An 11,831-nucleotide genomic window follows, 5' to 3' on the forward strand; every position below is an offset into this window, starting at 1 on the left:
AGCCATCACCCGGCTGGGGGCTGCCAGGGGACGGGGGCTTCAGGTTGCCTGGCCCTGGGGTGTCCCAGCTCACCTAGTCAGGTCAGAGCTCCCCGCCTCGAAGGACGAGCATCCTGGGCACCTCAGGGGTGGCTGCCCACCCTTGGGTGAACTTCCCAGCACAGAGGTCTAGGATGAGCGGGGCTGTCCTCTGGCTCTGTGGAGGGCACCTCCCCCGCGCCACGGGCCTTCTCACAGGACTGAGCACCAGCTCCGGCACTGAAAGCAGCAGCAGGAGAGCGGCATCCACTCTGTGACCTTGCAGGCCTGTGGACAAAACAGTCTCTCTTAGTCCCTGTGCTCAGGTCAACCAGATGAACACAGGAGAAGGACGTAGTCTGAGAAAGGGGAGCAAAGAGATGCTGCGGTTAGAAAGAACAAGACTGTCAACAGCTACACTGCTCTCAAAACAAAGATGCAGTTCTTAAAAGGCTTAGAATAAAGATTATTTTCACCCCATGTTGTATTGTCTGAGGGCCTTCACGTCGTGCATGAAGGTTGATGTTGCGTGCTTAAACTCTCCAGCTTGTGCAACGGCCATATGTAGTTTATGCGCTTTCTCAGTGTTGCGTTTTGTCACTTGTGCAGACCTTTCTTCTTCGCTGTGAACATCTGGCCCCCGATTCAGTAGTTTTCGGTGTGCTTGCTCGGGTGAATTAGCGGCTGTGGCCAAGGTGAGACGGGAGCAAGCAGCTGCTTTAGGTAATGCTTTTGTAAGTGCCGCTTATTTTAGAGGCTGCCCACAGCAGTGTCTGAATGATGTGAGTCGGGGGCAGGGCGACGTGCCGCTCTCTGGTGTCAGGCAAGATAGGTGAGACGCGCTACAGCAAGGTGGGGGAAGGATCACCAGGGAAGGTTTTCTGTAACAAAAACCTCCAGATGATCTTTGACGTCTCCCCAGATGAATGTCACATGTTTCATCACGCTTTCCAGGAGAAGGCGTCTCCTGCCCTTTCCAGAATGAATGCTCTTTGATTCCCTCAGTGAGCGCATCATCGGATACATTTTTGTGTTTGGGACGAGGCAATCTGAAGTTATCTTTAGATGTCACAGATCACTTCTTGCCCGCCAGATCTTCTACTCAGTATAGTAGCCGGATTGTAAGTGAGTTCCCTCCGGGCTTTGCTTCGATTAAAGAAGGGATTTTTAAGCAACAAACCAACAGCAACAAAGAGGAAAAAAGTATTTCAAAAGTGTTGTCAAACAGGAGTTTAGAGTCCTTAGTACCAGAGGTGTGACAGTAGAGAGATCTTAATGACTGGCAATGATTGGGGTTATGGGAGTCCAAAAGGGTAGAGGAATTGCAGCATATGAGAAAGGAACTCAGTGTGGAGGACTTGAAAGGACTGGCGGCTGAAAATATGAATGTTTTCTCCTTTTGAACGTTGCCTATCAACATCCTGGGGACATGGATAAATACAATCTTCCCTGTTTAATTTGAGACGCGAACATGACTTACCCAAACTTGTTTGGTAGGTCCATGGCAGCTGCATGTTGAACCCATGAGCGTGATCACCAAACCTGCATAGCGCTGTTGCTTTGGGCTGTCTGCGTCCTTGTAAATTACTTGGGCAAAGTCATGTATGCCTGATATAGCTTATGAAGTCTAAAATAGCCTTAGATGAAGGCTATGGAATAAAAAAATTAAAAAAAAATCCTCTGTGGTACACTGCAGCGGCATTCTCAAATTCCTTCATTAATGTTAATCTAGCAAGTCCCATTTATTTTGCTGACAAGGAAACCGATGCTCAGATAATCTCAGTGACCTGTCACAGAATGAGTCAGTTGCAGAGGAGTAGGTTTTCTGGCTTCTTCCTCCTAGTCCTGAGATTTAGTCACAAAAGTTGCTTCTGTCCTGTTTTTGGACTGTGATATCTCTTCCCAAGCAAGATGAATAGAGACTTGTTTGTTTGGGGTTTTGGATATTTGTTTTTGTTGTGTGGTGTTTGTTGTTGGTTTTTTTTAACACAGTACTTCTGACCAGTGGGAAAATTTCCAAAGAGCATTGAAGCATCGCAGTTTGGATTCCTCCCTCAAAAGGGAAATCCACTGTGCCTCCATCTAGAAGCTAAGATAAATGTCAAAATGGAAAATCTAATTTCAAGGAGGTGAGAGAATGGAGAGAAACCCCCCAACACTCTCTCCTGACCCTAGAAGTCTGGAATAACTAATAATTATAGCAATACTGAAAGGGACAGAGGTGGTTTATTTCAGTGAATGAGGGCAGGCAAGGGGGAGAAGTAACGGTGTAGCAGATATGGAGAGGATTTTTTATGGTTGGGGGTTGGGTTAAGCATAACAACCGGGCAAAGTTGAGCCCCTGAAGAGGGAGCAGGTAAGAGAGAGCAGATTTCCTCTGTACATGGGTGAGTAAGAGGGGCAGGTGCAACACAGTATGCCAGAAAAATCCCCCCAGCTGTTTGGATCCCACCTTGCAGGTGTCCCTGCACCCCTCTGTGAGTTGGGACCTTGGGAGCTGGTGGGAAGCAGTTGCCAGCTCTTGTCAGTAACGCTCTCCTCTCAGAGCCAGATGGTTCCATGCAAGGTAGTGCTTCTCAAAAAGGCACTGACTTATCTTCTGTGCCCTCTCTGTCTGGAGAAGGGGTAAAGGCAGCAGTTGAAGAGTTGTTTGATCCCTAAGAGTTTGAGTTGATTCACAGGAAAGGAGCAGTAGGAGGAGTTCAGAGACCCAAATACCCACAGCATGATGTCAGCATGAGTCTGTGTTCGCCACCGTCCTTGAATTAGGTTTGGAGCCATATCTTTGTTCTCTCTAGAAAGCAAGTTGTCCCTTCCATCTTTGGAGAAGCAATACAGCAAGGTTGAACCATGGAGTCCTGCCTGAGCTGGTGCTGAAGTTTCCTCAAGGGAAGCGAAAGCATGAGGCTTAGCAAGGAGACTTGTACAGGGTGCTGATTTGGGCCAGGAGGGTTATGAATTGAAGAGAGGTTTGGAAAAGGGACAGTTGTGTTGCTTTCTGCTGAGCCCACGCTGTCTCGTGCAACGAAATGTTGGTGCCCTCAAACACCGGTTGAAATGGGTGAGAAGGTGCTGGATGCTTTGCTGAGGAATTTAAAGCCAGTGGGACTGAGCACTTTAGGGAACGCTGGTTAAGGGCCTGGCTTGGAGGAGGGGCGCACAGTCTCTGACAAGCTATGGCAGAGCCTGTCATGGGTGAAGGGTTTCTGAATGGCGCCTGGCTGGTTATGGGTGCTTCAGATCTGTGACGGGGAGCAAAGGGGACAGGAGCCACCACAGTATCTTCTGTCCCCAGCTCCTGTACTACTTCCCCAGGCTGTTAACTGCACTGCTGGTGTGCAGCTGCAGGGATGGCTGGGTGGGATCGCCAGCCCCACAGTGGGCTGTCCCTTGCCACCAGGGCAGAAAAAGTAAACTTGAAAAGAAGCAAAGCTGTGAAATTTACTCATGGCACGAAGCAATGTACAGCTCTGCTGTGTCAGTTATGCCGAGCTCAGAGTTGTTTCTTATCTGATGATTCCAGATAACTTTTATAACCTAGCTGCAGTCAGCACATCAAATGCCAGGCAGGAAAAGAGTCGATGCTCTGGTTCCACCCGCACCACAGTCCTCAGCGGTTCTGGGTCCATCCAGGCAATTTGTGAGGCAGCAGACTGGAATCAGACAAACCCCAATGCTGTCACACCCGGGGAGTCGGAGTGGCTGCCAAAACAATGTGGCTTTGAAGCGGCCCCGTGAAGGGCCTCCGGTACATTCAACAGCCAGTTGGTTTCGGGCTTGGAGGGAGACCGCGGCATTCATACGCTCGCTGATAACCTCCACCGGGGGGAATTCTCCGTGGCAGGTCAGGCTCAGCTCATTAGCACACAGAAGTAGATGCTGCCTGATGAGCCCTGCCAGGCAGAGCGCTGGGCAGGCAGCCGTGCCCTGCCTCCTGCGCGCGCCGCTTTTAGGGAGTTGTCGCTGTCCCCAGCCATCCCGGGCTCAGATTTCGTGAGGGGCAGATAGCTCGTGCTAATTACGGCTCGTGAAACGGGGCCAGCCACCCTGATCCTTCATGTGACTAATGAATAGACGTTGTTTTCTTCCCTTCTGCAGGCTTTAGTAAAAGGGTAAAGTTCAGGATTTCAGAGAAAACGCCAACATATCTTACTAGGCTTGGACAGTCCCTTCGTGCTTGGAAGCAAGGAGGATTAAAAGGGCATTAGCTCCAGCTCTCCCAAGGCCAGCTAGGCCAAACCTTAATCTGTGCTGGGTAAATTCAAGCGCTGCGACCTTGGAAATGCCTCATGGTCACGTTCCTGTTTTCCATATGCCCTAAAACTGCCCTTCCAGCTCTGTATTTTTTGAGCCCCTGTTGCCTTTATGGCAGGTTTGCTGCTTTCCTGCAGCACTTCATCGACCAGTGTGTGAACGGGGGTGACAGTAGCAGGATGACCACAGCGTTGTGGGGTAACAGTGGGGCGGAGTGTGTCGCTTCTGAGGAAGCCCCATTTTCCCGTACGTGGCCAGCCAGGTGAAGGAGCATGCATGATTTGTTTGCATTCCTGTCTGAAAAGCAAACCTGCTGCCCGACCTTGGAAGGACTGGCATGTTTGGAGGAAAGGGAGAGGGAAGGGGTGCGGAGCAGGTTACAGAGTGCCACCAAACATAGGGAAGCAAGGGAAGGGTGTTTGCAGACTCTGTTCATGTTTGTGCACAGTGAAAATGAGGATGAGGAGGGTTGGGGAGGCTTGAACAGCAAGGACCTGATGGTTAAAGGCAGTTTTTGTTTCATCCTTGGTTTCTTCTGTAGCTCAGAGCTTCCCAGCAGGCTCATCCCTGTTCCAGAGTTGTGGTTTTTTTCCATCCGTGTGTGGTATTTTTCTTCAGGGGTGAGAAAAGTGGATGTGGACTTCCTTTCCATAGAGCAACCCATGTGTGATTGATTTGTGTGCTTCATTGCCAGAGGTAGCAAACAGTACAGAGACACTCCTGGCTAGGTTGGGGTTCAAACCAAGGTGTGTCATGAGCAGGGGATGCCGGAGGAGAGCACAAGTGAAGGGTGGCTTTGTGACCATGTGTGCTAAATCCATCAGACCGACCTGAGCTGCAATCTGCCTGCCACCAAGGCTGGCCGTGTTGTGTCCCAGAGCAGGAGGGGACCTGGAGGTCTGCTACTGTTTCGAGTCCTGATCCCAAAGGTGCCCTGCCAGAAAACGTTTTCCCCTATGTATTACCACAGCTTCACCCATTCATTGGTATACGCTCTGGTGCACCAGACATGCTCCCCTGTAGCCCGCTGCCCTGGATATATTCTCCACCACATCACCCAATACAATGCCACCTCCTCTGCCTCGCTGCGGAGGTGTTCATCCTGCAAGAGACCAGGATTGCTATATAAAATTGATACTCAAAGTGACAAAAGTTCACCTGAATCAAGGTGCCTTCAGGATATTACAGTAGTAGCCAGACCTTCAGAAAGGTGGAAGAGCATCAAGAACGTTCTGCCACTCTCCTTCCCTTGATTGCCCTCTTCCATCTGGCTGTGGCCACAATGTAATCAACGTAATCACGGTGTAATCAATACATTCTGCAGTCAACAGAGAAGGTGGTGGCTGGATTGCAAAAAGGTTTGGATAGGCAGCTTCATGCTGTGGTGTGTAATCTGTGGGAGGGACACGTGCATAGGAGGCTGCATTGCACAATGCTGTGAACAGCTCACTGCCTGAGCCTTAAAAACGGGACATCCCAAAACATGATGGATGTGCTTAGTCAGGCAGGAGTTAAAAAAGTCTTCTTTTTCCTGTGTTATGGCCCTATCCCATTGCTTCGTGAATGGGCATTTCATTTCATTCCCACGGAGGGATCATTAGCTGCTGGGTCAAAAGCAGGAAAAGGCAGCTTTGCAAAGGCAGAGCCTCTCCAAAGGGGTAGAGGACCCACAGCAGTTTTGAAAATGCAGGCACTTCTTTAAGTACCTTGTTGGGTTGGAGCTCTCCTAAAGAGTACCTGGTAGGTGCTAAACCGGTCTGGCTAGTTTTAATTCTCTTGCCCCAGTGCTAAGTCAGGCATGTTATAGGATGGGAGAGCTGGAAAGGATGGGTTTTGTCCTCTGCTTGCCATGTGCTGTGTCTCTGTGTTTCCCAGTGGTCTGGAGGGTGCTGGGAGAGTGCTCTTTCCCCCAGGGAACCCCACTGGTGGTGTCCCTGAAGGCATCAGTCAGCTGGTGCGGCTGGGACCGAGACATGGCTGATTATAGGGTGGAGGCACTGGTGCTCTCAGTAATAGCTGCTCATTTCCCAAACCTCTGCCTTGAATAACATCAAGGCTGACTGAGGAATTCCTAATTAAAGGGGACACAATCAAAGCTGAAACAATATTGCTTCAACTTCAGCCTGCAGTCCACTTCTGTCCATGCTCCCCAGAGGCCAGAAGTTCAGGGGAGAGATGTAAATGTTAAACAAGGGAGAGCCCTGCTTTGGCTGTTTATGTTCGCTTGGTTTTTTTTGTAAGGCCCATGTACAAAGAAGGCGTTTGATTCTTTTGTCTCTTTAATTTGGTGCAGACCAAGAGTGGTACCATTGACATTAGGTCTGTGTCAGTGTGAGCAGACCAAACTCACGGTTTCTGGCCCTGCAGCAGCAAAGCAAATGCGCCCCCTTTTCTCCAGCTGAAGTCACGCTGAGCCCCCTCCCTTCGTGTGCAGGACACCAGAGATCACACAGGGAGTGTTTGTGTGTTGGTAGCATTCGTGGAGTGGGCAAAGTTGAGCAACCACCCGTCCCAGTGCCAGCCAGCCATGTGCTTTGCGGTGGTGACACCTAGCGGGGAGCATCTGGTGGCCTGGACTTTGCAGCCAGATTCACCTCCTTGTGTGTTGTGGTGAAAGCCGGGGAGAAGGTGACGGGGCTCTGGGGTGTCCTGACAGCTGAACAGCAGCCCGTGAGAGTGCCAGGGCTGCTCTTAGCCTTGCTGTGTCTTGGTTTCTGTTTTTTCCAGAGAGAGCTACTGATGGGTCCCTGCGGAGCGAGGACTGGGCTCTCAACATGGAGATCTGCGACATCATTAACGAGACTGAAGAAGGGTAAGGGAGCTGGCAAGGGAGCTGGTACACATCCAGCAGCAGGTCCCAACACACCCTGTTACACTACATCCCTAGACTGCAGTGGTAGCATGCACTGGTGGAGGTAATAAGCTAGGCTTCCAACAGTCCCTTAGACGAGACTCTGCTAGGAGACCTAGAGACACAGCAAAGCTGTCACAGCATCTGTTAGATGCTTCCCTGTAATATTCGTGAGCACTGGGAGCCATTCAAATAGGCCTTCAGGGTCCCCAGAGAAACCTCGATTCGAGCCAGGCTGCCTCCCATCTCCCAAAGGCATATTTGCAATTCTTCCACTCTGGTTTATTCCTCCTTCATACCCTTCTCTTTCTCTCCTCTGGGAATGTAAAAATCTGCAGGCTGGTGACTGAGGAGAGAAGAAAATCTCAGGCTGCTATTCAGTCCTCTGACTGTGTGAGTCCTGCTGGGGTTCACTTCTCAGGTATTTTCATGTACGGTCGCTCAGACATGCGCAAAGTGGGTGGGGGAGCCCTTGTCTCCCTCTCCCTGCAGGGAGATGTTCAGAAATCTGCCAGACTTGTTAACTCTGGACCTGGGGATTTGCCAGTGAATTCAAGGGGGACTGCTCTTTCTCACAGTGGAGATGTCAAGAGCAGCATGTAAAAAAGAAGGTGCTACACGGAATAAAAAATGTAGGTTTCTCTCCTGCTGTCCTATCCCACAGTGATGCTGACAGAGGATTAGCAAGCCCAGTTTTCAGCTTCACAGTTGCATGAAAACAAAGTCAAACATCTCATCTCACAGATCTGTCACTACTTCTTTTCCATGCTCTCCTCACAGTGCAAATACGCCTGTCTGTGCCCACAGTTCTCAGTCCCAAGCTGTGGCCGTTTGGTGTTTCAGTTCTGGGCATCTGATAACACAGCTGTATCCTCCTGGCATGGTGGGCTCTCCCATTGCCCTGCTAATGCTCATCCATTGCAGCCATGCTGCCCCACAGGCTGGTATGCTCCTGCCCTCCTCATTACCTCAGTGTCTCCACCCCGCTCTTCTTCTCCAGCACTGCTGCTCTTCCTGCCCAGACTCTTCCTGTGCTCTGCCAGAGCATGTTGGTTCATTTGTGCCCTCTCAACAAGAGCACAGTGGGCCGAGAGTGCAGTGCTTCTCCCCTGTAAGAATGGTTAAGGAGATTTTGCTATGCTGCTGCTCTCTTGTCCACCTGCAATATAGGCAAGATTTTGCGACTGCACTTCCCCTGCTGCTTTCTAGCCTCCTTTCCTCCAGGAAAATGTTGTTAAACAGCTTCTCTCTGAGCAACACAGGGATTGCTGCAGCTCGCTCTCGCCTTCCTGTTTCTAACCTGTGCCAACCTTTTTTGTGATCTCCTCCTCTTTTCAGTCTCTCTGCCATGGCATTTTGCTCTACCACCAAGCACTGCATTTCCAGCATTGCTTTTACTCTACTCTCTGTTGTGTCCTGTACACCTTGAATTGTTGCAGACATCAGCACAGAGGCCTCCACTTGCAGTAACAGAACTCATGAGCAGGACCCTGCTCCTCTTGCAGAACCACAGGCAGAAGCTTCTTTACCAGTCATTGCTTCAAGCCACCCTGAAAACATGGTGGAGAAGGTCACCTGCTGAATATGAGGCATCCAGAGCCAGTGGCTCTTTTGCTTTGCCTCTCTGTAGATGGGTCTCAACCTTCTGATGATCTTTCTTCATCGGATTTCTTTTGCAGGCCCAAAGATGCCTTCCGAGCCATTAAGAAGAGAATTGTAGGGAATAAGAACTTCCATGAAGTTATGCTGGCTTTGACGGTGAGTGGTCAGGGCTCTTTCTCAGCTCTGTGATACCCTGCTGTAAAGCTGAGTCGCTGGCTGAAAAGACGTGGGTACCTAAAGCCAACAAAGTGAACACACATAGACCAAAAAGGCTACAGCTAATGCTTCGTTGCCTTTGAAGGTCCTGGAGACATGCGTCAAAAACTGCGGCCATCGCTTCCATGTCCTTGTGTCCAGCCAGGACTTCGTAGAAGGTGTCCTCGTGAGAACAATCCTGCCGAAGAACAATCCACCTGCCATAGTGCATGACAAGGTGCTGACCCTCATCCAGGTGAGCCAAGAAGCGTGAGCATCTGCGCCAGTTTAGAGAGTGTTTGTCTTTAGGTGTTTGTAGAGAAGACTACTGTAAATGATGATGGGCTGTACTGTCTCCTTCTCCCCAGTCCTGGGCGGATGCCTTCCGCAGCTCACCGGACTTGACTGGTGTTGTCGCTGTCTACGAAGACCTGAGACGGAAGGGTCTGGAGTTCCCCATGACTGATCTGGACATGCTGTCACCCATCCACACACCACAGAGGGTATGGGAGCATTGCTGAAGAGAAGGGTGTTGGGCAGCTGCCATTCTGGAGCTATGAGGAGACTTCAGGAACTCTAGCCTGCATTTAGAGGGCTTCTGGGGAGTGAGAAGCTCCAGGACAGACTCTTTGCTGGAATAGCTGAAAGCAGACGGGGAATTGCCATCAACATTTCTCTCCTAATTGCACTGCCCTGTCAGCTGTGAGTGTCTAACATCTCCTTCTCTCTGTCACTTTTCCCATCTCTCTCTCGGTAGACTGTGTATAGCTCCGACTCCCAGTCCGGACAGAACTCACCTGCGGTTAACTCCCCTCAGCAGATAGAGTCCATCCTCCACCCTGTCACCCTGCCCACCAGGAGAGGCACATCCAGTGACGCGCCTATCACACCCACACCAGAGCAGGTGAGTTGGACACAAGCCCCATGGTGCTGCTGACTCTCCCTGCATTTGGGGGCTGTTTCACAAATACTCTTCTGGGACTGCTGTCCTGGTCCTCCTCAGCCTCTGTCCTCAAGGAGCCGTTCCTCTAAAGCATAGTCCCTCGAGAGCTCCCCAGAGCTCCACTGTGGTCACAGTGATGAGCTGGGATACCACAAACACGGAGTGGTTATATTTTCCTAAGACAGGGCTGCTTGCAGGTAGCGGAAAGATCTCCTGGCTGTAGGGAAGTGAGAACTAAAACACAGTGGTTTTGAGTGAGGTCTTTGTAGTGCAGTACAGCAAAAGCTTTCTCAGTAGGTGCCTTATCATCTCTTTTTATCTTGCTTCACTGCTGACTTTATATGCGTCGGTGCTGCCTGGCTATGTGGTTTCCACAGGCCAGGGCTTTCTCACTTGTTTCCCCATCCTCTTTTCTGCTTCCTCACCCTGACTTCATATGACACCACGTTCAGCACCAAACCTCCAGCTGTCAGTAGGTTGCATCCCCTTGCACAACAGAGGGTAGAAACTGTTCTCAAGAGGCTCATTAGCAGCTTGTGAAACCAGAGGGATAAAGCTTCAACTGCACACTTAGCCAAGGCTCGCCTTTTGAATAGGAATTCATTTTTTCCCCCCTCTCTTACGCTGCTTTGGAAATGAAATTATTTGAGTGGCTGCCACACAGGAGCTGCTAGCTGGATTTGAATCATAACAGCAGCCTGTGCTGGCTATTAAAAATAAAGGGTAGGCTAGTGGCTAAAGATCCCAGGTGAGGGCCTGGCATCTGTTAGCAGCAAATGAACTTGATGGTAAGTAACGGAGCTTCCTTCTGCCGGGAGCTCCTTAGGACTGAACTGAGTGGTGACAAATGAGCTCCCTAGTGGCTGTTCCCTTTGGCTTTGTGAACAAGCACACACATGCCATTCAGAGCTACTTCAGCTACCTCCCGAGTCCTCCCAGGTGGAGCTCTCACTTTCCCTCCCTTTTGCAGATCGGGAAGCTGCGCAGTGAGCTGGAAGTGGTAAATGGGAATATGAAGGTTATGTCGGAGATGTTGACAGAGCTGGTGCCGTCCCAAGCTGAGTCTTCTGACCTGGAGCTGCTGCATGTAAGGAACACTGGTGGGGCGGAGGGCTGGCAACACGCAACTTGATTTGTCAGTGACTGGGGCATAACACATGCCAGGTGTAGGGAACAATTGGACTGTTTAGTGTGGGGCTTATAAAGGAGTGATGGGATAAGGGAGACACAGGGAAGGTGAAGTTTCAACAGCCAAGGGAGGTTGCACTGTCGAGGCTGGAATCATCTCACATGGGGGCTTTTCTTTCTGGGTGATGCATTACACAAGAGGCATACAATTATTGTCTGTAAAGCTCAGACTCGATTTACCTCTCACACCCATATCTGTTGCCCATCAACCCTTGCTGATAGACCCCAGTAGCCTCTGGGGTCTGTCTGTCCCAGTCGCACTTCCAAATCTGTAAGTGCTCAGCTGTAGCCTGACCTTTGTGGTAACTTCACCTTGCTGTGAGCAGGAGCTGAATCGGACATGCAGAGCCATGCAGCAGCGTGTTCTGGAGCTGATTCCCCGTGTCCTCCATGAGCAACTCACCGAGGAACTGCTCCTCATCAACGACAACCTCAATAATGTGTTTCTGCGCCATGAAAGGTACCTCTCTCCTCCCTTCTCTGCCCTGCTCTTCCACAAGAGTTTACTGCCCGTTGAAGGCCTTCTATCCCACCCTTTTGATCTGCCCATGGGTATAATGCTCAAGGTGTATCAGCCTGTATCTATCTTTGAGAACAAAGCCAGTTCTCAGTTTTTGCTGATTTATTCCTGTCCCTTCAAAAGTGCTGTGTAAGTTACTGATGGAATATAAAGATGTCCCTGTGGCATAATCCAGAAAAAGAAGGAGAGAACTGCACTCTAGCTCTGAGGCAGACGGGGACAGAAAGGACTTGCTCAGGTGGGATCAGCATCCCTTTCTT

At 50.4% G+C, this 11,831-nt stretch overlaps 1 protein-coding gene across 1 annotated transcript; it reads left to right on the forward strand.

Moving 5' to 3' along the window:
• Window positions 1-4,451: 4,451 nt before the first annotated feature.
• LOC104283777 (target of Myb protein 1-like) lies at window positions 4,452-11,511 on the forward strand (the record flags this gene model as incomplete). The annotated part of the gene is made up of 8 exons (XM_009881995.1): window positions 4,452-4,518; window positions 7,000-7,084; window positions 8,803-8,881; window positions 9,027-9,176; window positions 9,289-9,423; window positions 9,678-9,824; window positions 10,834-10,950; window positions 11,378-11,511. Coding segments are annotated over exons 1-8 (914 nt in total), but the record flags the coding sequence as incomplete, so codon positions are not given.
• Window positions 11,512-11,831: the final 320 nt, after the last annotated feature.

The sequence above is a fragment of the Charadrius vociferus genome, unplaced genomic scaffold (genome assembly GCF_000708025.1).
Source record: "Charadrius vociferus isolate BGI_N301 unplaced genomic scaffold, ASM70802v2 scaffold883, whole genome shotgun sequence".
Taxonomy (NCBI): Eukaryota; Metazoa; Chordata; class Aves; order Charadriiformes; family Charadriidae; genus Charadrius; species Charadrius vociferus.